Here is a 26,652-nt window from a genome sequence, read left to right as displayed (position 1 = left end):
GCAAACGTTCCAACTCCATAAAAATTTGAGTTAACTTTTACGCTATAGAGAACGTTAAAAAACTCTCAATAAGCATACTGGACATTCTAAACACTATCATTGAACGAGTTTTTACCACGATTTTCACCCGTGCTTGCAACATGGCCGAAAATCGAAATATCGATAACTTAATGTTTAACGCGTAAGCTAAAAGTATTTATAATGTAAGTAGCCGCGAAAGGTTAAAACAATCAGCAATATATCTTTAAGTTTTGATTGACACAATTCATGGGTTGACTACCGCCATAAGCAACGCGGTTTTTTTTTCTTTTTTTCTTTTCATTTTAATTTACAAACGTCCAAAGCAAATTGCGTAATGCAACACAGATACTCTAGCATTCCATATACCTAGTCCTAAATCTCATTAACCGTCAAATCCATAGACGATACTTCAATTTATGCTCTACCCGTCCTTTTCTTTTACATTCTAGAAATATTCTAAACTCCAAGTTTATCTTATAGGTATCGCACCTGTCCCTTCACTTTCCGACCTTACTTCCTTAAGCTATCTCTGTCTATCGCACGGTTACTGTATGCTGTTGTCTCTTTTACATGTGTTTATTATTTATTACCTCGCGTCTTTCACTATGCGTTAATGACAAAACAATTTAACTGTTCGAAGCAATGTCTCATTTCACTTAAAGAAACTGTAAAGCATTAACCATAAGTGATGTATTAGTTTTTATAATTTTTTATCAGTTATTTAATTTATATTTTAATATTTGATACTTAATTGTTTTACAACAATCAACAACAATACGGTTATTTATTTAATTATCTTATCAAACTGTCGAACGCAATTGTCATATTCAGAACAACTTTCCGCCATTACAAACCTTATTGGTCCGTGACCATAGCTAATAAATACACTTAAACGAAAACCGCGGAGTATTCTAAACGCGGGAACTCTACAAGTTATTTTTAATTAGGAAATGTGCTCACAATTCTGACCCTGTACGATTACTGTCCTTTCTATTTCTACCGCAAATCACTTTGCCTCCTGAATATATTGAATCAGCCTTGTGCAATAGAAACTTCAAACTCATATCTCGAGACGGTGAACGGCATTCTTAAACCACTGAGCTTCTCGCCGGATCTTCTCAGTGGGTCGCGATTCCGATCCGGTGATACATTCTGCGAAGCACTACTCTAGCTAGGGCCAGTGTTACCAACTCTCACAGATTGAGCTCCGTGAGGTCAACTAACATTACTCGCGCGTAGCTGGTATAGCCCCTTAGACCAGCCAATATAGGTAGGGGAAAAAATTCATCCTTAGACTAATCTCCACGATTTACGCTAACCACCTAATTCGCGGCGGACCGTGACGCAACTGCAGTAAATTGTAAACAGTAGATTGGCATTGAAAAACAATTATAAAGTATTTATACTTCCGTGACCACGAACAATTGTAAATTAAGTTTCGAATCACAAGAATTCTTATACACAATTTAAATTTTAAAAAAATACATAAATAATATGGACTACGTTTTCGTTCTAAATGTGATTCCAAATCAAATTCCTACGAACTGCTTACAGTACTTTCATTTACAATAATGTAATGGTACTAGTGAATAATGCACTTAAGATATTGATTACGGAGTTTAGAGATATGGGGCACAATCTCTGTGTATGTAAAAGCGACCGACTCGGGCAGCACCGCAGTAGCAAGTGATGTAATTTCAAATATGGCGCCAAATATTTCAAATATGTCTACTGGTGGTTATTCTTGTGAGTCCACCCTGTCTATTTCTGCAGCCATTGTAACTATATTAAGACCTTAGAACTTATATCTCAAGATGGGCGGTGGCATTTACGTTGTAGATGTCCATGAGCTCCGGTAACCACTTAACACCAGGTGGGCTGTGAGCTCGTCCACCCACCTAAGCAATAAAAAAAAACTACAACATTAAATCTTTCAACTCAGCACAATTCACTCCGTTGACAACTGCTACATTCATATCACACCCCTTGCTACACAAGCGCTGTTTTGACGGGTTTTTTCAAATGTAATTTGCCGCTCACAGCTGGACGCTTTTTCCACTTGTTGCTCAGACAAGACAGCTAGCTCTCTTTGGCTCTATGCTTTATAATGCGACTGTTATACAAAATCTTTTTTTCCGTTTTCAGGACAGTCAAAATGTTGCCAAGAAAAAGGAATGTCATCTTCGCGCTGCTCTTTTTGGTTCCGTTTTCTGAACAGTACAGTTCCGGAGCTCCTCCTGGAGTAAGTATACCTATTTTTTTCCCCCTGCCTATTCTAGTAACCTCGGGAGGTTATGTTAGATTCACAGAACGAGTAGGTGAGCTCACGGGGCTCTCGATCCTGCGGACAGAATGGAAAGCAGTCGACGTCGCCCAAAACACGACATTTCGGATCCTCCCGATCCACTAACGGTGCTTTTAGGTACCTTTTTTTTTATTGCTTAGATGGGTGGACGAGCTCACAGCCCACCTGGTGTTAAGTGGTTACTGGAGCCCATAGACATCTACAACGTAAATGCGCCACACACCTTGAGATATAAGTTCTAAGGTCTCAGTATAGTTACAACGGCTGCCCCACCCTTCAAACCGAAACGCATTACTGCTTCACGGCAGAAATAGGCGGGGCGGTGGGACCTACCCGTGCGGACTCACAAGAGGTCCTACCACCAGTAAAAATTCTATTACTTTCCAGGCCTGCGAAGATCAGCTGCCTCGTCACGAATCTATTGTACCACAATCGTCGGCGCCTCCATACTTAATTCTGACATCCAGTGCTCAAGTCAGGCAAGGCGATACGCTCAACGTCACCATCGGAAGTCCCGCCGGCGCCCCTGTGCCTATCGGTGGGTTCTTGCTCCAAGCTAGAGAAATACAGGTACTGAATTTAAGTTACTTTCGTGCTCATTAACTTTTTTTTTGTCAAAGTATTATACATTGGTTTAGGTAGCGGATAAAGCGTGGCTAAAACATTGTGCGGTAGGGCTATCAGATACGGAAAATGCACGCAGTAGATATACCTCAATACCGATCTCGTCAAAATATCCATACCCGATCCTGCGAATCGTATGGTAAACAGTTGACGTCGCCCTAAACACGTCATTACGGATCCTCCCGGTCCACTAAGGGTGCTTTTAGGTACCTCAAGCATCGGTCACCGTCGCTTGCGACGAAGGGTTCGGCAAGTAAATTAACCTACAGACCCAGCCCACTGAGTTTCTCGCCGCATCTTCTCATTGAGTCGCGTTTCCGATCCGGTGGCTTAAGTGGTGGTGGTTGGTGGTAAAATCACCGTTAATGGATCGGGAGAATCCGTAATGACGTGTTTAGGGCGACGTCGACTGTTTACCATTCGGTCCACAGGATCGGGTATGTAATTACTGGCGGCCACGACAAGAGGGTTTTCATGTCGTGCCGCCTTCTCAAAGTGACGCAATGATGCCGAGTGTAAATACTTACTGACTGAGTCAAGCTTCAGGTCATCATGGAGATCCACGGTCCTTAGGAACCATGGTGCTCCGACGGCTATCCTGCAAAAACGGGATTGAATGACTTGAAGGGGCTTCAAATTAGTGCGGGCCGCGTGAGCGAACACTACGCTTGCATAGGTCACGACGGGGCGTATGCAAGTTTTGTAGAGTGTCACCTTATTTCGAAGGGAAAATTTGCTACGCTTGCAAATCATGGGGTTTCAATCAATGGGTAGAGACGTCCTAATATGAAGGCGGCACGGTCGCATACAGTGGTTTGATGTGGGGACGGAATGTCATCCCTCTGTGCTTCTATGTACAATGTATGTGTCACTATTCATTCGTTAAGACGTACACTGCAAATAAACGTGCAGGACAATGCCGTGTGAACCCAATCTAACGTGTTCTATAGTCTAATACGTTTTCCATTGCAGAATCCAGATGCGATTGTCGGCAAATTTGTCTCGGTTCCCGCCACTGAAACGCACGTGACGACTTGCGCCAAGCCAAATGATACGGTCACGCATTCGTCACCCGAAGACAAAGGAGCTTTATCGTTCCGGTGGCAAGCCCCAACTGATTTCTTGGGAGGCGTCGAATTCAGGTATTTTATTATTTATCTTGCCTATAATGCCTATAAACCATATTAGACCTTAAAACGCCAGGTTTAAAGGCTATTTTTAGGAATTGCATGTGATGAATACCTATGTACGAAGAAAAAGTACAAGTTTTTTATTTTTTTATTGCTTACGTACACGGGTAGACGAGCTCACTGCCCACCTGGTGTTGAGTGGTTACTGGAGCCCATAGACATCCACAACGTAAATGCGCCACCCACCTTGAGATATAAGTTCTAAAGTCTCAAGTATAGTTACAACGGCTGCCCTACCCTTCGAACCGAAACGCATTACTGCTTCACGACAGAAATAGGCAGGGTGGTGGTACCCACCCGTGCGGACTCACAAGAGGTCCTACCACCAGTAATTACGCAAATTATAATTTTGCGGGTTTGATTTTTATTACACGATGTTTATTCCTTCACCGTGGAAGTCAATCGTGAACATTTGTCGAGTACGTATTTCATTGGTATTTGTCAGCGGGATTCGAACGCCGACGCATTGCTACATACGAATACACCGGACGTCTTATCCTTTAGGCCACGACGACTTCAAACATTTATTGTCTCTAGTTCAAAACTTCCCTTTTGTGCTGTGGGTATCGGAAACGCATACCTACATGAGACGAGAAATAGCGGACTGATTACTACTGCACCACGGAGTTAATCAATAATGTAGTAGTTAGAAGACTATAACTTAGCAATTACATTAGTTTAACATGTTTTGTTTTTACGTCACTCGATCTTCCATTTAATTAAAACAAAACGTTGATAAGTTTGACACTAAACGACACCGGAGTTTACGTACGATAATAAATACGAGTTTTTTTGTAAATGACACAACCGGTTTTACATTTCAAGTGCAGTTCATTTTCAAACTTCATTTTGTATCCCGCCCGGCAGAAACTGCCGCGCACTAGACCTGCGATACAATTTTAAATATGGGACAGTCAATACCGTCTTTACCATAAGGGCACACGGGGCCCGTGCCCAGGGCCCCCATTCTCAGGGGGCCCCGAAAGACCGACAATTTCTCTCACACGCTTATTCTCAAAACATTTTTGTCGGGCACATTACACTTTTTTCACAAATCAGCAATCAGAAGGTATTTACAAGGCATATACTATGCCTATTATAGAAGATTTTGCTCAACATACATCCCGAAAGAAACCGTTATCGAAATCATAACCAAAAAACCAGCAGCATTCTAATATCATTAATGACATACTATGTCATACTGTATTTGATTACCTATAATAAATGGTCATACTCAGTAAAAAAATGTTATTATAATTCGCTTTTTTACTTTCCAAAAGGGCCTCAAATTCTTATGTGCCCAAGGGCCCCATCCTAGTTTAAGACGTCCCTGGGGACAGTTATTATTTTAGGAACAGTTTTTGAAATCCGGAATATTGCGCACACTTTGTAACATACTAGAGGTCCCGCAGTAGTCGAAATTCGACTATAATTAATTGAAATTGTAAGTTTGTACACTATTATTATTTATATTTTCAAAGAATATTATACTTCTATAATCTCAAATTTCGCCAAAACTACACTATAGAAAAATATTAATAACTAGCGACCCGCCCTCGCTTCGCTTCGGAAACATTAAAAACACACATGAAACCAAAAAAATAAAATTAAAAAAAAAATTAAAAAAGTAGCCTATGTTCATCAGGGACAATGTCGGCTTCTAATGGAAAAAGAATTTTTCAAATCGGTCCAGTAGTTTCGGAGCCTATTCGAAACAAACAAACAAACAAATCTTTCCTCTTTATAATATTAGTATAGAAGACAAACAATAGTTAATCTATTCTCAATTTGACAACAGATGTCAAGAACAAAAGTTTGAAAATAAATAAATAGTATGCATGCGTGTGTGCGTCAAATACATGGTAGTGTGTGTAAGGTTTTTATTATTGAGTTAATGATTTGTAGGCAAAATTTTAAAAAAAAATTACATTCTCCACTCCTTCTCTATATTCTCTTTGAGTGTGAGAAATTTCATACTCCTCCGTCCGCGCAATTTTCGTAAAAAGGGATACTAAGTTTTTGCTTCACGTATTAATATATAGATAAGAAATAGACTTAAGAGTAATCCGCTCGCTCTTGCCATCAGAGCAACCGTAGCACAGAGCTACGCCACATTCTGGAAGGGCGTCGAATCTCCCCTAGTCGAAGTGGTCACTCCGGACACGGAAATAACGACGCAAATGGCACAATCTACTTCTACAACTACCGCTCGTGCACCGCCAGTGATTATGGAAAATAAGGTACCTATTTATCATTTTTTAAATGAATACGAACGCACCTGTGTAGTAAAGATAATTCAAACTGTTTGCTATTAAAATTAGAGATCGGGACGGCGAAAGGTAGAGGAATGTATCTGCAGAACTTAAAGGTGATCGGGACTCTGTATCTATATTTTTTCAACTTCAAATTTAATTTTATAAACATCAAGTTCATTTTCTATACCAAGGCTAGAAGTTTTTTTTTATTATTCTTTTAATATTGAAAAGAAAAAAACGCAAAAAAACATGTTATAATAATTAAATGTCTTCAAGTCATTTTGCGTTTTCATCTTCTTTTTTATTTTTAGTTTTGTTAATTTTAAAATAATAATTATTAATTAATTATAATTAAATAATATAAAATTGAATTTCAAATTAAAAACTTATATATCGCTCCACCCAATAGTCATCATCATCATCATCTTAGGCCTTACAGCCCAGGGTGGGCCTTAGCCTGGTCCAGTATGTCTCTCCAGACTGCTCTGTTCAGGGCTTTCTCTTTCCAGTTCTTGACGCCGATATTTTTGAGGTCGCGCTCCACGCCATCCAACCATCGGAGTTTGGGTCTGCCACGACTTCTGCGGCCCTCTGGTTTGCCATAGAGCAATTGTCTCCCACCCAATAGTCCTTATGACTAAATAGTAAATACGCTTATTGTAAAAAAAACGTTTCTCGTAAACTATGCACCACGTATTTTAATATTAATGTAGGATTGGTAAGAACGGAACGTATGAAAGTAGTGTGAAACGGAGCGTTAAGATGTGAGTGAGAGAAAACGGAAAGAAAGGGAGAAGAAAATGACAGAGAAAAGGAAGATGGCGAAGACGGTTAAAAAATGAGCAAGGCCTAATAAAAGTGTTAATTCATTTTTAATTTATTTTTAATGGCTTAGTTGGTTGGACGAGCTTACAGCCCACCTGGTGTTAAGTGGTTTGGGAGCCCATAGACATCTACGACATAAATGTGCCACCCACCTTGAGATATCAGTTCTAAGGTCTCAGTATAGTTATAACGGCTGCCCCGCCCTTCAAACCAAAACGTATTATTGTTTCACGGCAGAAATAAGCAGGGTGGTGGTACCCCGCGCGGACTCACAAGAGGTCCTACCACCAGTAAAAAACATATTATAACAGAAAATTTTTGGAACAGTGTGGAAGTTTTATTTTCATTCTACATTAATTTTTTAGCCGAAGCTAACGACCCAAAACCTAGACGACATCTACCAAGGCTGTGCCGACACTAAACTGTGTTTTGGCGTTCCCCAAAACTGCATAGAGAAAGGCGATTGCAAAGCCATAGTGGCCGTTTTCGTCGCGGGAGACGTTTACACATTCGAAGTCCAAGGCACTGGGAATCCGAAATACGTGGCGGCTGCTCTGAGTTTGGACACGAAAATGGGCGACGACAGCGCTATGGAATGCGTCAGGAACAACAATGGCATCATCAATTTATACACCTCCTGGACATACCCGAAAGTGGAGCCCTATGTTAATAGATCAGATTCTCCACAAGATATAGTACAGTTGCTCCAATCTTCGACGATCGATGGAAAACTTTATTGCAAGTTCACGAGAGACGCGGTCTCGACTGTCAAGGGAATAAAGTTTGATCTGATGAACAAAAAATACAATCTGATGATTGTCTCCGGTGACGGCATGAAAGGTAAGTGTCAAGTCTTGATTCTTTTTATTTATCGATTAGTTGGGTAAACGAGCTCACAGACCATCTGATGTTAAGTGGTTACAGGAGTCCATCGACATCTACAACGTAAATTTAAATTTTTTTTATCTCGATTTTTAGATTTTTTAATTTTTTGTAGTCTGGTAAAATTGGAAGATATTGATATTAGCTCTTCGCTATACTTCAACGTAATGTTCTTATGAACAATAATCTATGCAAATATTATAATTGTGAAAGTTTGGTATGTAACAAACATACAAACTTACTAGTCACTTCCGGCAGCGGCTTGGCTCTGCTCCTGGCATTGCTGAAGTCCATGGGCGACGGTAACCACTCACCATCAGGTGGGCCGTATGCTCGTCTGCCTACAAGGGCAATAAAAAAATAATAATAATAAAAAACCTGAAAACGGCTGAACAATTTTGAATGATATCGTGTAAATTCATTATTGCAAACACTCAATGTAAAGCAAAGACGGTAGGTGAACTCTCATATCACGCGCGGTCTTTGACCTCGAACGATGCCCGTTTCCAAAATATTACATCACATTGCGGGCCGCTTTCTCAATGCAATCAGTTCGAAGCGGTTCTAAACCGCTATGATGTCAATGTTTTCTCGATATTGAAATATAGATCTGGCACTGCTGAGGAACGTAACTCTGCGCTTGCGCTCCATCGAGGCAATGTCAGAACTCGACTCAGACCACCGACCTGTCGTCATGCAGCTCGGTCGCCCACTCAACCGCGAACCAGATACGAGGACCATGGTGGATTGGAAGAAGCTGGGCACGTGCTTAGCTGACACCGTTCCACCAATCCTCCCTTGCGGCCCGGATTCAACTCCATCCCCCGAGGGCACCGTCGAATCCATAAACATCTTCACTGATCACGTCTCGACGGCGATCATAAGATCTTCAAAGCAAGTCGATGTGGAGGACTGCTTCCACCGCATCAGACTTTCCCCCGATCTTAGGGACCTCGTAAGAGTTAGAAACGCGGCAATCCGGGCCTACGATCGATATCCCACGGATTCAAACCGGACTCGGATGCGTCGCTTACAGCGGGAGGTCAAATCCCGCTTGAGCGACGCCCGAAACGAAAACTGGGATAGTTATTTAAAAGAACTCGCGCCCACTCACCAAGCATACTGGCGACTAGCTAGGACCCTCAAGTCCGAAACTATCGCCACTATGCCGCCTCTCGTACGCCCCTCAGGCCAACCACCGGCTTACGATGACGATGACAAGGCAGAGTTGCTGGCCGATGCACTGCAAGAGCAGTGCACCACCAGCACTCAACACGCGGACCCCGAACACACCGAGGTAGTCGACAGGGAGGTCGAGCGCAGAGCTTCCCTACCGCCCTCGGACGCGTTACCCCCCATTACCACTTCCGAGGTTAAGGAGGCGATCGATAGCCTACAACCACGGAAAGCTCCGGGCTCCGACGGCATCCGCAACCGCGCGCTTAAATTGTTACCAGCCCAACTGATAACGATGTTGGCCACCATATTAAATGCTGCTATGACGAACTGCATCTTTCCCGCGGCGTGGAAAGAAGCGGACGTTATCGGCATACACAAGCCGGGCAAACCGAAGAACGAAACCGCGAGTTACCGCCCCATCAGTCTCCTCCCGGCGATAGGCAAACTATACGAACGGCTCCTTCGTAAACGCATCTGGGACTTCGTATCCGCGAATAAAATTCTCATAGACGAGCAGTTTGGATTCCGCGCCAGACACTCGTGCGTCCATCAAGTGCACCGCCTTACGGAGCACATCTTACTAGGGCTGAACAGGCGGAAACCCATTCCGACAGGAGCCCTCTTCTTCGATATAGCGAAGGCGTTCGACAAAGTCTGGCACAACGGTTTGATATACAAACTGTATAACATGGGAGTGCCAGACAGACTCGTGCTCATCATACGAGACTACTTGTCGAACCGTTCGTTCCGATATCGAGTCGAGGGAACGCGTTCCCGGCCCCGTCACGTCACAGCCGGAGTCCCGCAAGGCTCCGCCCTCTCCCCGTTACTATTTAGTTTGTATATCAATGATATACCCCGGTCTCCGGAGACCCATCTGGCGCTCTTCGCCGATGACACCGCCATCTACTACTCGTGTAGGAAGAAGGCGTTGCTTCATCGACGACTTCAGACCGCAGCTACCACCATGGGATAGTGATTCCGGAAGTGGCGCATCGACATAAACCCCACGAAAAGCACAGCGGTGCTCTTCAAAAGGGGTCGCCCTCCGAACACCACGCTGAGCATCCCCCTCCCGACTAGGCGCGTTAACACCTCCGCTCCCGCCATTCGCCCAATCACGATGTTCGACCAGCCCATACCGTGGGCCCCGAAGGTCAAATATTTAGGCGTCACCCTCGACAGTAGGATGACATTCCGCCCTCACATCAAGACGGTACGCGACCGTGCCGCCTTCATTCTAGGACGTCTCTACCCGATGATATGTAGGCGAAGTAAAATGTCCCTTAAAAATAAGGTGACACTCTACAAAACTTTCATACGCCCCGTCATGACTTATGCAAGTGTAGTGTTCGCTCACGCGGCCCGCACTCACTTAAAGTCATTCCAAGTTATTCAATCCCGTTTTTGCAGGATAGCCGTCGGAGCCCCGTGGTTCGTCAGGAACGTCGACCTCCATGACGACCTGGACTTAGAGTCCACCAGTAAGTATATGCAGTCGGCGTCGATGCGCCACTTCGATAAAGCGGCACGACACGAGAACCCTCTCATCGTGGCCGCCGGCAACTACATCCCCGATCCTGCGGACAGAATGGAAAGCAGTCGACGTCGCCCAAAACACGTCATCTCGGATCCTCCCGATCCACTAACGGTGCTTCTAGGTACTTCAAGCACCGGTCACCGTTCTCGTCGAACCCGTCGCTTGCGACGAAGGGCTCGACGAGTAAATTAACTCTCAGACACAGCCCACTGAGTTTCTCGCCGGATCTTCTCAGTGGGTCGCGTTTCCGATCCGGTGGTAGATTCTGCGAAGCACGACTCTTGCTAGGGTTCGTGTTAGCAACGTCATCAGGTTTGAGCCCCGTGAGCTCACCTAGAAAAGTTAGGGTTACGCTGATATAACCTCTCAAGGCTCTCAGCTTAGGTAGGGAAAAAAAAAAAAAAAAAAAAAACATATTCAAACTTACCTACATACTCTACTTAGCGTAAACAAAATAACTACTTTAATTAGAACAATTCTCAGACACCCTCGTTTTAATCAGTCCATAAACAAAACAATAACTAACAAATAAGGTTGACTACATTTTTATTAACATTCTAGTCTAAAACGAAAATAAAAAAGACCTTTTAAATCTGCCGAGCGGTAGGTAAATAACAAAAAAAATTAAGTTTATGACGTCATCGCCCTTGAAATCTCAGTAACAGAAAAATATAGCAATATGTTCCCAACACGATCGTCGCCAACATTTATATAAAAATAAAAATGAGATTCAAAAGAGATTCTGCGAAGCACTGCTCTTGTTACTTGTTGCTGCACTGTTAGCAAAGTCGTCAGATTAGAGCCCCGTGAGCTCACCTACACGTCAGGGTTACGCCGATATAGCCTCTCAAGGCTATCTAGCTTTCGTATGTCGCATGTCGTATCACTCTTGTCAGAGCGGTCGTGGTCGTCATCCAGCATCATTGCTGTGGGCAGATGTTATGCGCCTCACGAGCAATCGCCATTCCTCCCGGTTTGTGGTGAGCCTGGTACACTCAAACAGCCACCAACTGCCGACTTGATCTAGTCGGTCCATCGCGAGGGCAACCTTCCACGCGGTCTGGTGCCTTCTACTTTGCCCTAAACGACAAGGCGCTCTATGGAGTCATTTCCTCGCCGGGAGATATGTCCAAAAAATGATAGTATGCGTCCATGCACGAGCGCCAAAAGACGCTGCTTAATGCCGAGCTCTTGAAGAATGGAGTTATATCAGCTCAGATAGGAAAAAAAAAATTGAATACATTCTTCATTTTAGATCCAGAACGCGTAGGCTTCCATACGATAGCTTATGAATCATCAGGCGAACCGTTGGCGCTGTCTAGTGTCGGAACAGCGGCTGGCGCTTCCAAACTGTTGCTCAAACTGCACGGCTGCTTCATGGTGGCCGCCTGGTTGGGTGCTTCGTCCCTGGGAATCATACTGGCCAGGTACGAAGCAATCTAAGGCTTAACCATTTTAATACGCTTTTATTAGCTTCAGGCGTATGTATGTTTGTAACGGAATCTTTGAACATGATTTTGACCCTTTTCAAAACGTCGGATTAACTAAAAATTTGGTATACTTATTAAGGACCGAGACAATTCAATATTTAAAAAAAAATTTTAAAATATATAATTGGAATTCAACTAAAAAATGAAAAATAGTTTAGATGGATTTTCTATAAAAGCGTATTTTGTTAGTTTTTTTAAACTATTTTAATTGCTAATGCAAGAAATTCATTGTGATATATCACAGTGATATATCACAAATAATGGATGAAATGAATTTCTTGCATTCAATTTTATCACTTTTGGTAAAAATTAATAATCAAAATGATTTAATAAATTTATTTCCTTGGGGATTTCAAATAATAATCGATTTTTTTATTTTCTGTAATTGAAGAAATTTAATTAGTTTTTTCTTAGGATGTAATATAACTATGAGTCACCCTTAGTCAAAATTTATAATTGTTAGAAAAAAAAACAAATATTTATTTATGTTTTTAGAATATGATGAATATGACATATGATAAAGTTTCCGCAATAAATTAGTTAATTTAATTTTGAAAAATAAAATATATAAACTGTAAGTTTAGAATTTCAGTATTGGGGCGGATTTTTCCCGGTGCCCAGGAGCGGCATTAAGTTTAAATCCGGCCCTGGCAATCACACGTGTTCAGTGAAGATATTTTCACTATTCCCTTCCGCCAAACTATTCTCATTAGACTGTTAATTACTAATTAGTAATTTCGTGCAGGTACTACAGGCAGACCTGGGTGGGAAGGCAGCTCGGCGGGAAGGACATATGGTTTGCCGTAAGTAGATGAAGTTTGACAGTCTTAATTGAACTCTATAACAATAGCAGTAGGCTTTCATATCATATCTATTTCTGTGTGGCAACACACTGTTCTCTAGTACCACTGCATTAACCAACCAATACGTATTAACACATTGAGTGCTTACCACTCGTATCCGAGTGGGGAGGGGCCCTATTAGCGGTGCCGCCCACTCGGATACGAGTGAGCAGCAAGTGAATTTTGTAAGTGTCAGAAGCCGCCGACGATTGTGGCGAGTGTACGTTGGTTTGCGTGGCCACTCTGCCAATACATTCGACTTACGAAAACGCGTATTGGTTTTATATTGACAGTTTAATAGTGACTGGTACACACGATCATATCAAAGGTATTGTTCGATCAAAATGGATAGTAGGGCTGGGCCATCTAGAAGTAAAAATAGATCGAAAACATCAACACCTAGTAGTAGAAAAAAACGTTGGTTGAGTGATGACTCGGAAGGTTCTGAAGGATTTAGTGATGAAGAAGTGTGTTCGCAACGAGCTCAGGAGGAGTACTTGTCTTCAAGTTCAGAGGAATCTAGTTGCGGCAGTGATGACAGTATCTTTGATACAAGACTGAAACTGAAAACGCTCAGCCGTGGACCACCAGCTCAGTCTTCAAGGTCATCTGCCGCAAAGACGACGAAAAATGTTGTTTTAACTTTTCTGTGAAGAAATCACCTTCAGTGTTTTAATTAAACTTATAATTATGATTTTTATACGTTTGATTGTATTGATAATTATGATTATATCATTGCTTCTCTTAGATTTAAGACATTTATGCCTTCTTAAATAAATAACCATTAAGTGCGTGTTATATTTTAAACTTAAGCTTATAATTATGATTATATCGTTACCTACTTTGCTCAGATTTAAGATATTTATACCTTCTTAAATAAATAACCATTCAAGTGCGTGTTATATTTTAAACTTGAACTTATAATTATGATGTTTTTGATACTTTTGATTGTACTCCGATCCGAGAAAACACCTTTTTCGGATCCGAGTGTCCGGCATTTGGCGTGCTATGTGCCGACCACTCGGATCCGAAAAAGGTGTTTTTTTATTAAAATACATAATAATATTATCAACATACTTTCATCCATATTTTTAAACATACATATATACTTAATCAATATACGCTATAAAAATAATTGGTTTCTGGCTAATAATTTTATATCATTTCGTCGACAGCGAATGTGTTAAGAGGTATTGTAAGCTTGCAAAGGTAGCTGCCTGCCTAGCTCTACCGCCCAGCACTCATTCAATCTGGTCTTAACGATTAAATATATTAAATTTTTTTTATTTTTTTTATTGCTGAGATGGGTGGACGAGCTCACAGCCCACCTGATGTTAAGTGGTTACTGGAGCTCATAGACATCTACAACGTAAATGCGCCACCCACCTTGAGAAAGTTCTAAGGTCTCGAGAATAGTTAAACTCTAAAGCTCGTCCCCTCATCGTATGCAAGGAAACACTTGTCTCATACAGGAGGGCATACGCTTCGTGGCACTAATAAGAGTGATGGTGATATCAGTCCGTGTGGGTTTAGCACTAATAACGCAACGAAATTGGAACTAACCTTGCGAGTAGATGTGCTAAGAATAATTAGGGGTATCACTCCAAGGGTAAAAGCTATATCTAAGGTGGTTTTGATTTTGCTTAGACTAAGTTTCTTTTTTATTGCTTAGATGGATGGACGAGCTCACGGCCCACCTGGCGTTAAATGTTTATCGGAGTCCATACAACGTCAATGCCGACGCCCATCTTGAGACGGATTCTGACATAACCTTTTACAGTACAACGGCTGCCCCACTCTTCAAATCGAAAGCATTACTGCTTCACGGTAGAAACAGGCAGGGCGGTGGTACCTACTCGTGCAGGCTCATAAAACGTCCTACCACCTGTATAACATAATTTAATATACCTATAGATCGTTACATATATTTTGAACTAAACACATTCATGTTTCGCAAAGGCCTTTATATACGCATGAAACGCATCTATTCTTGGCAGTATCATCGTATCTTCATGATGACCACATGGCTGCTGACAATGGCCGGTTTCGTCCTGATCCTAATTGAAGCTAGAGGCTGGTCCGACACCGGAGACAACCCTCACGCCATCACCGGGATCATAACAGTTGTTCTCTGCTTCTTACAGCCTATTGGTGAGTGAAGCCAAAGAAACAATGTGATCATTGTGTACTTATGAGCGCAACACTACTATTTGATTAAAATTAGTTAACTTCAACTATTTCCTCAATGCTAAGATTATTGCTTAACTATTTTATGTACAAGGGATGTAAGCAGTTGTTTAAGACGGTATTCATTTTTTTAAGGGATTTTGTGATCTGGTAACTTAGACCTTTAGGTCAAGTCTTATTTTAATTTTAATGAAAACTTTGGCGACGGTAACCACTCTCCATAAGGTGGTATGCTCGTCTTGCGACAAGGGCAATAAAAAAAGTCTTCCATGGTGAATGAGTTCCTCTTTAGTCACTGTCTGCATTTCTGAAGGTCGTTTCTAATGAATAAATAAATAACGTGGTACAATAGTAATCAAATTGAAAAAATTTGCATTTGCGTAATTACTATTTATTATAAAATTTGGACATAGACCTCAAGTTTGGTGACGATATTCACATTGTAATTCCTTTGGACCCCTGTAACCACTTCACAAAATGTTCGATGCATAAATCACCACCAAAAAACACACACAGATAAAATTGTATATTACAGTAGAACATCTTGAAAAAATTCTTAATTAAGAAAGAAAAAAACAATATCCTGTTTTTATTTTTCAGGTGCGTTCTTCAGACCTCACCCCGGTACTAATAAGAGGATCTATTTCAACTGGACGCATTGGCTCGCCGGGAATACGGCTCACATCTTGGGCAGTAAGTAAACAGAGACTGTATTTTTTTCCCTACCTATGCTGATAGCCTTGAGAGGCTATTTTAGCTTCGCCCTAACATGTAGGTAAGCTCACGGGGCTCAAACCAGAAGTGTTGCTAACACTGACCCTAGCAAGAGCAGCGCTTCGCAGAATCTACCACCGGATCGGAAACGCGACCCACTGAGAAGATCCGGCGAGGAGCTCAGTGGGCTGTGTCTATGGGTCTGTATTTTGCTCCACATCAATCAAATTTATATGCAATTGGAACAGCGCCCCTAGCGGCAAACTTAGGTAAACGTTCCAACTCCATACAAATTTGAGTTAACTTTAACGCTATCGAGAAAGTTAAAAAACTCGCACTAAACACATCGAGCTCGATCCTTGTCGGTTCGTGGTCAAATTTTACAAAATCTTTATAAAACTAATGAGGTTTTTCTTTACATACCTACTGCAGGCTTATAAAAATGAATCCGCACAAAATTAAATATAGAATTTGATGATTGATGACGATTTTATTTATTTATTTGTAACGTCTTTGTGGTACTCAATTTCCAGTTGTAACAATATTCTTCGCGGTGTACCTCCAAAAGGCGGAGTTACCGGCGTGGACCACCTTCGTCCTGGCAGCCTTCGTGGCATTCCACGTGGTCATGCACCTCGTACTAACGGTATGAATTTAATACGCTTTTATTAGCTTCAGACGTATGTATGTTTGTAACGGAATCCTTGAACGTAATTTTGACCCCCTTCAAAACGTCGGATTAACTCGAAATTTGGTATACTTATTAAGGACCGATGACAATTCAATATTAATAAATTAAAAATAGTGTATGAAAAAATGATTTTATTGTAAAAAAGCGTGGGGTGCTTTTCAGGATATTATCAAAATAACCCTTCTACTCATATCTGTTCATAAAATATTTATAGCTACTGATACCATGGCACCCCACGGTTTTTTTTTTACAATAAAATCATTTTTTCTTACACTATTCTTAATTAAAATTTATTTTCTATTTTTTAGTGGGACTTTTTATAAAAGCGTATTTTTTTTTATTTTTTTAAACTATTATTTATTTAGATCATATTTTGCAATCTAGGATGTTGATAATTGTGCATACTTTGTTTGCAAAAAGTAGACTTGAAATAGCAGTTTATAAAGAAGATTTATTTATTAGTTTTTTTTTTTTTAATATAGAAAATAGAGTCGTTTTGAAATATCGTACACATTGAATCTTGGTAAATATCTCATAAACGTTCAACTGTTAACTCATTGTTTTTTGTAACGAGGGTAGATGTAAAAAGGATTGTCATTTCGTTTCCTACCTAACTACCAGTAGCATGGAGGTGCTATTCTGGTTTCACCCTGATTGGTGGGCGTGCTCACGGGGCTCAGCTTTAGAGGCATTGCTAATGTCTTAATTATCAACAAAAAAATTGTATTATATTAGTGTCCTTAGGTCGATTTACGACGGACACTTTTTCTTATACAAGAGTATGCTCTGTAACCTACTTAATTTGTTTTTTTAAGGAATTTTATGACTTGGTAACTAAGACCTTTAGGTCATGTCTTATTTTAATTTATGTTCTTATTTTTATGAAAAAATTATAATATGGAGTGAAATGAAACGAAGATGATTAATTTGAGATATTAATCTACTGGGATGAAATTAAATGAAATGAGATGAGATGATACTTATGGGATGAAATATAATCTCAGTAAAATGGTGGTCATTTACTGAAATTTTTTTCAGTGGACTTTTAAGGAGGATCCCGGGAAGTTACGTCCAGCGGCTTTGTTTCATTTTCCCACATTTGTGCACTTTCACAGGTATTATTAAACAGTTAATAAACCACCGTTATTACACATTTAAATCTGAAGAAATACTAAATAGACAAAATAAAATAAATCACACAACCTCACTCCTCGCGTTCCCGCCAAAAAGTCCACCTTCATTGATTGGAACAAGGTAGCACAAATAATGAAATCCATAGACAAAGTAGTTGTGAACTTTTTTTTTGTTTAATTACAGTTGACAGCCTGCGTATCGGACGGCAGTATAGGATCTGCGCGAGTCAACGCCTTCCCTATGAAGGACATGCTCGGTGGAACCCGACCCACGCAGATAGATCGGACTGGAGATGCACCGGTAGTGTATTCGTTAATAGATCTGCTTTGAGGAATTGTTTGAGATAATTCCATCATCTAGATGATTCGATCATCTCGTTTTTACCATCGCACCGCCCGTCACCGGAGTAGAATTCATCCATACTACCTGGAGCCACTGCGGTCATCCACAGTGCATTTCCAGTGATATTTTTTGCCACGTACCATCCGGCTTTGGAATGAGCCCTCCACGGTGTTTCCCGATGACCTGTCCTTCTTCAAACGGGATTTGAAAGAGAGAGAGATTTTTTCTGGTGGTAGGACCTCTTGTGAGTTCGCGCGGGTGGGTACCACCATCCCGCCTATTTCTGCTTTGAAGCAGTAATGCGTTTCGGTTTGAAGGCTGGGGCAGCCGTTGTAACTATACTGAGACCTTAGAACTTATATCTCAAGATGAGTGGCGCATTTACGTTGTAGATGTCTATGGGCTCAAGTAACCACTTAAAACCAAGTGGGCTGTGAGCTCGTCCACCCTATAAATCATAAAAATGTCTAAGCAATAACAAAAAAATATGGATTTGCTGCGAGAGAATGCGATAGAATAGTTCTGAAGGTTTCACTTGTAGACAATGTTAGTATTCTGATTTTGAGGATTACTTCCTTTGCAGAAATAGTCCGAGGTTTTATTATTGAGTTAGGAATCATTGTTTTTTTTTTTTCAGTATTCCGGCTTCAGAAGACTACTTTTAGGTATATACGGGCCCGTTGTACTGCTGTTCGCGTTGGCTGTCGTATGTCTGGTAGCTTTGGCGCCAATCACAGAAACTTATAACAATATTATGGGAGCCTAATTATGTATCGTAATTATATTAGAAGGAAACCTGAATTATTTTAAGTATTATGAAGAAAAAAAAACACTTTACTATCGTTAAAACAATGTATGCGATTATTACATTCACTTGACTACACCAATTCCTAATGGTTGTTGTAAAAAATAAAAAATAAACAATCACAATGTCTTTAGAGTTGCCGTGAATATTTAAAGTATTAAGTATTCCATAACATTTTTTTTATAATCTGTATCCAAATATAGATTTGAAATAAATACGTACCTATACTATTTAAGGTAATTGTTAGGGGTGGTATTTATTAAAACCATATACTTAGGCTTAGTGAATAATATTATTAATTGTATAATAATTGTTTAGTTAGAGATATAATCTAAAACGGCTAATAAGGTAGATAGATGTAAGTGTTTAATGTTGTTGACAAGGAATACTCCAGCAACACGCGAGCTTCGATGTCAGTATTCATGCTGGTGGTAGGACCTCTTGTGAGTCCGCGCGGGTAGGTACCACCGCCCTGCCTGTTTCTGCCGTGAAGCAGTATTGCGTTTCGGTTTGAAGGGTGGGGCAGCCGTTGTAACTATACTGAGACCTTATAACTCATATCTCAAGGTGGGTGGCGGCATTTACGTTGTAAATGTCTATGGGCACCAGTAACCACTTAACACCAGGTGGGCCGTGAACTCGTCCACCCACTTAAGCAATAAAAGAAAATTAAAAAAAAACGCACTTTCTATCGTAAAATTATAATTATGGTAAACAATTACAATCTTCAATATTTTTGAACTGTTATTAGTATAGGTTTACATCGATACCGTCCATTTATAATAACATAATTTTAATATTCAATCGAAAATGTTTATTGCCTGTGTGTTTAGTGCGAGTTTTTTAACGTTTTCGATAGCGTGAAAGTTAACTAAAATTTGTATGCAGTTGAAACAGCGCCCCTAGCGGCAAACGTAGGTAAACGTTCCAACTCCATACAAATTGGAGTTAACTTTAACGCTATCGATAACGTTAAAAAACTCGCACGAAGCACACAGAGCATTTTGTTGACTTATCAATCAATCAATACACTGACAGTACGGGCGAAGCCACTAGTAATAGCTAGTACTACTATATATTTAGGTTTTTTTGTAAGCCCGCATCCGTTCATATTTGTAAGGCATTGACGTTGACCTATGTACGGCTTTGGTTCTCTGATCTTCTCAGTCCAAAATTGTATTTCAATGAACGAATTTTCTCACGGCACTTTTTAAGCCACACTAGTTATTTCTAGCTAGATATTAAACACGCTGCTAAAAGCTTAGTATTTATAATCATATGCCTGTTTGTAACAGAATCTTTGAACGTCATTTCCTAAACATCCAATTATGTAACACATACAATATTTTTAATAACTTCGTTCTAATATCCTGATCAGGATCAACAGGATTTTATAGATGAAATTAAATGTTAGTCCGGTTTGCTATTAAAGCGTGTTTCTATTTTTATTTTTAACCTACATAGTGTAGCGTCATAATCTCATCTCTGTTTTGCTTATTATTTGTTTTGTGTATTTATCAGTTACTATTAGTCCCGCAGTAGTCGAAATTCGACTATAATTAATTGGAATTGTAAGTTTGTACACTATTATGATTGTACTTTATACTTCTATAATCACAAATTTCGTCAAGACTACACTATAAAAAATATTAACAAAGACAAACAATATTTAAATCTATTCTCAATTTGACAACAGACGTCAAGAACGAAAGTTTGACAATAAATAGTATGCATGCGTGTGTGCGTCAAATATACGGTACATATGTAGTGTGTGTAATGTTTTCTTTATTGATTTAATGTATCTTTTACGCATTATTTTAAAAAAATATTAGCATTGTGCACTTCTTCTCTGTATTCTCTATGTGGAAAATTTCATACTCCTCCGTCCGCGCAATTTTCGTAAAAAGGGATACAAAGTTTTTGCTTCACGTATTAATATATAGATATAATATATGTCGGCGCAAATATGACTATTTACCTACTGATCATCAACTAATTACTCTGTGATAAGAAATTGATGTTAAACAGTCCCTTTTATTGTAATTTCAATACTTTAAAATCTTGTAAACACGCTCACGTGTTTAATACTTGTAAACACGCTGACGTGTACGAAGTCCTATAAATACGGCCGTGCTGTCTAGCGTGGATTCATTCGTGTCCGAGCCGTAGTACAGTACGGATCTCTCTGTAACGTTGTTATGCTTCTCGTGCAATATACGCAGTTCTCGTGAAGTTTTGTTTTGGAAGCCCAAATATGAGTCATCATCGAGAACTTAAAGACCGTGACGTCAACAATGCTGACGTCACACTTTTTAAAAACATTCCTCCAGCGTTTCTCCTCCGTCATCAGAAGTGGGATCACATGCCGCCTCCGCTCAGCAACAACCTGGAGACCATTTAACCATATCGGCGGAAGAAGACTACCCTCCAGCAACAGCCGATGAGCCTATACATCTACTCCACAAATCAGCATGGTCGAGCAACAAAATCAACACTCAAAGATAAGTTTTTATTTTTAATTACCAAAATTACACCACTAAATAAGTACCACAGTGTACGCCCACTACATAAGTACCACAGTGTACGCCCACTACATAAGTACCACAGTGTACGCCCACTACATAAGTACCACAGTGTACGCCCACTACATAAGTACCACAGTGTACGCCCACTACATAAGTACCACAGTGTACGCCCACTACATAAGTACCACAGTGTACGCCCGCTACATAAGTACCACAGTGTACGCCCGCTACATAAGTACCACAGTGTACGCCCACTACATAAGTACCACAGTGTACGCCCACTACATAAGTACCACAGTGTACGCCCACTACATAAGTACCACAGTGTACGCCACAACATCACACTACACAACATCCTTATCCGAACACCTTAAATAAATCTACGAGAACCGCCGAGAACTCTACGAGAACCGCCGAGAACTCTACGAGAACCGCCGAGAACTCTACGAGAACCGCCGAGAACCCTACGAGAACCGCCGAGAACCCTACGAGAACCGCCGAGAACCCTACGATACCCTCCGAGAACCCTACGATACCCTCCGAGAACCCTACGATACCCTCCGAGAACCCTACGATACCCTCCGAGAACCCTACGATACCCTCCGAGAACCCTACGATACCCTCCGAGAACCCTACGATACCCTCCGAGAACCCTACGATACCCTCCGAGAACCCTACGATACCCTCCGAGAACCCTACGATACCCTCCGAGAACCCTACGATACCCTCCGAGAACCCTACGATACCCTCCGAGAACCCTACGATACCCTCCGAGAACCCTACAATCAAATCGCATTAATAAGTCTCAAACCTTCATAGTTACAAGTAACGCAAGTATAACAGATGCGCTACTCAGAGAAACTTTTTATTCCTACAGGCCAATGAGAATCAAAGAAAAACCTACGAGAATCAACGAGGCCGGTGCAGAGCACGCACCGCCTGTCAGTATGGCCGTGTCGGCGCAAATATGACTATTTACCTACTGATCATCAACTAATTACTCTGTGATAAGAAATTGATGTTAAACAGTCCCTTTTATTGTAATTTCAATACTTTAAAATCTTGTAAACACGCTCACGTGTTTAATACTTGTAAACACGCTGACGTGTACGAAGTCCTATAAATACGGCCGTGCTGTCTAGCGTGGATTCATTCGTGTCCGAGCCGTAGTACAGTACGGATCTCTCTGTAACGTTGTTATGCTTCTCGTGCAATATACGCAGTTCTCGTGAAGTTTTGTTTTGGAAGCCCAAATATGAGTCATCATCGAGAACTTAAAGACCGTGACGTCAACAATGCTGACGTCACACTTTTTAAAAACATTCCTCCAGCGTTTCTCCTCCGTCATATATAACCTACAATTCTAACTTAACCTACTAACCTATAATCCCATGTGTGAATTTTTTTAGGGATTATCTTTGTCGGGTTATTCAATTGCACTCCCTTCCCTAACGTCTATCCGAATGCTAATATATTATTATATACATCAAGTCTTCAAGAAGAGATTCATTGATAATTCAAACAATCGCAACAGAATTAAATAAAATCGTTTAGCTTGTAGAAAAAAGATTTTTAATGTAAATATAGTTGAATAATAAATTTAAAACTAAAAGTTTTTTTATTTTATTTCGTGTTACATCCAATTCACCCAAAATAATATTTAAAAATATTTTTTGTCTTATTCATTGTTATGAGTAACACATTTATTTGTGTTATACCTATTGTATGATCTGATTGAGCTCACGAGCTCGACCTGAGAGTATTTGCTAACACTAGCAAGAGCAGTGCTTCACAGTGTCTCTACCACCGGATCGGAATCGCGACCCACTGAGAAGATCCGGTGAGAAATTCGGTGGGCTGTGTCTATGGGTTAGTTCGCTCATCAAATTCTTCAACGCAATCGACGAGGACACAGAAAACAGGAAAATGGGCTAAATTAGTAAATGAGTGGAACCCTTAAGAGGGGAAAGGATTAAAAGGACGACCGTTCCAAAGGTGGGTAGACGATATAAAGACCGTTGCAGGCTGAACGTAGAAGAGGAAACGCCATGACCGGGAGTTATGGCAGGATTTGAGCAAAACAATCTTTGCCGGTATCAATTGTTGTTAGAAAAATTACATTAATAGTATGTACCTAAATATGAATAAATATGTTAAAGACTTCTTTTTCTTTATCAACAAATAGTTGGATACGTACTTAGAAGCTTGTACACGTAATTTTCTATCTATGACGACGTGACACTTGTGGTTATTACTGCGGTCTATGAGTGATGGTGTGGAGGTATTACGACAAAGGGAAGATCTTCCACCGAGCGGGTGATATTGCACTGTGGACCGCTGGTCCGAATGTTGTTAAACTTGTATAATATATGCAAGCTTATCTTGAAAATCTCGTAATCCAGATTCAGGCGTCTGTTAAATATCTTGTGTTATATGATGGCTACCCATCACGAGGGTAACCACTCATCATGACGTGGGCCTTTTACTCAATCTATTAACAAACGCGATTATAATAACATCTATATAGACCCCGGTAGGATGGTCAGGGGGTATCCGGAATAGCAGCAGCACTGCTTGACTGACCACGACAGCCAACGTCGAGTAATTTTCGCGAACTGTCAGGCATACTTAGCGTGATGCTGTGTTGACCTCGGTTGCCCTTTCTATCTCTCCTGGGTCCTGTACTGGGCAACCTTGAAAGTTGTCGCAAGTGCAGGGTACTTGCTTAGCGGATTAGGCAACCTCACATAAATCACATTCTCTCCACAAAATATTGTACGTAATTCAGCCCTTCAGTCGTTGTGGCCTAAAGGATAAGACGTCCGGTGACTTCGTGTTGAAGCGACGCACCGGTGTTCGAATCCCGCAGGCGGGTACCAATTTTTCTAATGAAATACGTACTCCACAAATGTTCACGATTGACTTCCACAGTGAAGGAATAACATCGTGTAATAAAAATCAAACCCGCAAAATTATAATTTGCGTAATTACTGGTGGTAGGACCTCTTGTGAGTCTGCGCGGGTACGTACCACCACCCTGCCTATTTCTGCTTCATGCCGTGAAGCAGTAATGCGTTTCGGTTTGAAGAGTAGGGCAGCCGTTGTAACTATACTTGAGACCTTAGAACTTAGATCTCAAGGTGAGTGGCGCATTTATGTTGTAGATGTCTATGCGCTCCAGTAACCACTTAACACCAGATGGGCTGTGAGCTCGTCCACCCATCTAAGCAACATAAAAAAAGAAGAAAATTGTTTATTAGAAAATGGGTATGAAAATAAAATATTAGATCCTAAAACAATTTGATTTACTTATCAACTATGATTCAGTCCTTGAGCCAATTTTTAATTAACAACAAGTATTTCATCCGTCATCTTTTGGTATTTGTGAATCTTCAACTGTTCTCGTACTTGGTACGTACACTTTAAATGAGAACTCAGTTCGCGGAAAAGACCCAGGGTTCATAATCTGCGAGTTTTGATATGAGCGAGTATAAGGTTGGAAATGGTCACCGATCACTACCAAATCCGGCATCGGATACAAACTTAAGGAATCCGAATGCTTCCAATACACTGGTTGTATAGCTAATGACAATGGTGACAGTGTACATTGACTAAACAAAGTCTTCACCAAATGATCAGGAATATCACCAGTCTCCGGAAAATGTACAGAATTCCTACACATTTTCATTACTAAATCTTGTCTGAAAACTACTATCTCTTGTGTACAGTATTGTATTCTGCATGGATTCGTTGTGAATATGACTGCATCACCTAATTTTTCTCTTATACCTTGTGTTATGGAAGTCGGAATTGCTGGTCTTGGTAAGACATTGGCAGCACAAGGATCCGATCTGCCAGGTACAAAGATAAATTTGCATTCATCTTTCAATTTCTTGAATTGAGCTATTATTTCACCTAAGTTTGATAATGCCATTCGTAGCTGTGTGCAATGCTCCTGACCATACGGACACGAGAGGAATTCACCCATGAACACAATAGCCACAGGTGGAAAATCATTGTAGCCACTAAATAATGTTCTTAAGTTATTCATAACTTTCAATGTGTCTATCCAAACATCAGATAAGAATATAATCATTCCTTCTTTATTTTCCTGTTCAATCTTTAGCAATGACTTAGAGTTTTTAAGTAAAGTCTTAGAATTTCCACCAAATGTATTTAAATTACCAAAAAATGGCAGTGATGAGGCTCTGCTTTCCGGCGGCGGTAATACAAGGCCCATTACGTTTAATACCTTGTCATCATAATAACCTTCAACTAAAACGAAGCTATATTCAGTGAATAAGCCTGAGTGGTACCTTGTTTGTGACATATCGAGAACAACACTGCCAGTTGGATCTTCCAAGTAATACTTTCCTTCTGTCAACTGTACTAAAAGACCGAGGACAATAACATCATCGATTCGACTTGAAGAGCTTAGTAGCGCTTCGATTTTGCGTAATTGGAAATATTTCTCTTCGGCCAATGAAGGCAAGGCTTCTTGAGCAAACAATTTATTCCTCACAGTTCTTTGCCATATTATTTCGTATCTATCTATCAAGAATTGCGCTTTCCACTTCGGTTCTGGATATAAATTGTTCTTCTGTACAGATTTAACGAACTTATTTCTCTCATTGTCGTAACTCAGTTTGGGAATGTTAAAAGCGTCAATTACGTTTAAAACAGTTTCGGTCTCTTCAAGACCCGATGCAGAGCATTCTTTAAAGGCGATTTCTAGATGTTCTTTCTCTAATACGGGCTGTGAAACACACTGTTTTAGAATGTGTGAAGTCAACTTGTCAAGAATTGCCCGTCGTTCATGTGGAGTCATTGAAGTTATTTGATCGGCAACGTAAGTGCTAGCTTCTTTGCGTATAGTAAATCCACTAAGTTTAAATGCATTGTTAACTTCTGCACGTACCGATTCCATACTTTTTTAATAGAGGTAATCAAATTTTTTGTAAACAAAATCACTTAATTTTAGTAAATAAATTTTAAAATGTTTATTTTTGTTTATCCAATTAGACAAGCAAAGGAAACATAGCCCATAAATCTGGCTTTTAGCCTTGTACTTTATTTTGATAGGTCGAAGCCGTTTGTAAAA

General features: G+C 40.4%; 2 protein-coding genes across 4 annotated transcripts in view; one reads left to right on the top strand and one right to left on the bottom strand.

The window, feature by feature from the left end:
* LOC114243403 (ferric reductase 1) overlaps window positions 1-19,148 on the top strand; it is a 48,587-nt gene extending 29,439 nt beyond the window's left edge. For all 3 annotated transcript variants that reach the window (XM_089739177.1, XM_028174883.2, XM_028174884.2), the window contains 12 exons: window positions 2,167-2,263; window positions 2,714-2,896; window positions 3,923-4,092; window positions 6,227-6,380; window positions 7,586-8,060; window positions 12,077-12,248; window positions 13,057-13,114; window positions 15,151-15,304; window positions 15,941-16,033; window positions 16,588-16,700; window positions 18,063-18,179; window positions 18,859-19,148. In XM_089739177.1, coding sequence (XP_089595303.1) covers window positions 2,167-2,263; window positions 2,714-2,896; window positions 3,923-4,092; window positions 6,227-6,380; window positions 7,586-8,060; window positions 12,077-12,248; window positions 13,057-13,114; window positions 15,151-15,304; window positions 15,941-16,033; window positions 16,588-16,700; window positions 18,063-18,179; window positions 18,859-18,987 — 1,915 coding nt within the window. In that variant the 3' untranslated portion in view covers window positions 18,988-19,148. Of the gene's footprint in view, window positions 1-2,166; window positions 2,264-2,713; window positions 2,897-3,922; window positions 4,093-6,226; window positions 6,381-7,585; window positions 8,061-12,076; window positions 12,249-13,056; window positions 13,115-15,150; window positions 15,305-15,940; window positions 16,034-16,587; window positions 16,701-18,062; window positions 18,180-18,858 lie in introns of those variants that run through there.
* Window positions 19,149-24,839: 5,691 nt separating this feature from the next.
* Window positions 24,840-26,573, bottom strand: DNApol-epsilon58 (DNA polymerase epsilon subunit 2). Its single transcript, XM_028174901.2, has one exon. The coding sequence runs from the start codon at window positions 26,476-26,478 to the stop codon at window positions 24,913-24,915; it is 1,566 nt and encodes a 521-aa protein (XP_028030702.2). The 5' UTR covers window positions 26,479-26,573; the 3' UTR covers window positions 24,840-24,912.
* Window positions 26,574-26,652: the final 79 nt, after the last annotated feature.

This window comes from Bombyx mandarina, chromosome 28 (genome assembly GCF_030267445.1).
Source record: "Bombyx mandarina strain Sakado chromosome 28, ASM3026744v2".
Taxonomy (NCBI): domain Eukaryota; kingdom Metazoa; phylum Arthropoda; class Insecta; order Lepidoptera; family Bombycidae; genus Bombyx; species Bombyx mandarina.
Note: the sequence above shows the minus strand (reverse complement) of the source record. Positions and strands in the feature narration are given on the sequence as shown.

What these genes read in the sequence shown, in the direction of transcription:
- DNApol-epsilon58 (XM_028174901.2), bottom strand. Translation starts at nt 26,478, where the DNA reads ATGGAATCGGTACGTGCAGAAGTTAACAATGCATTTAAACTTAGTGGA.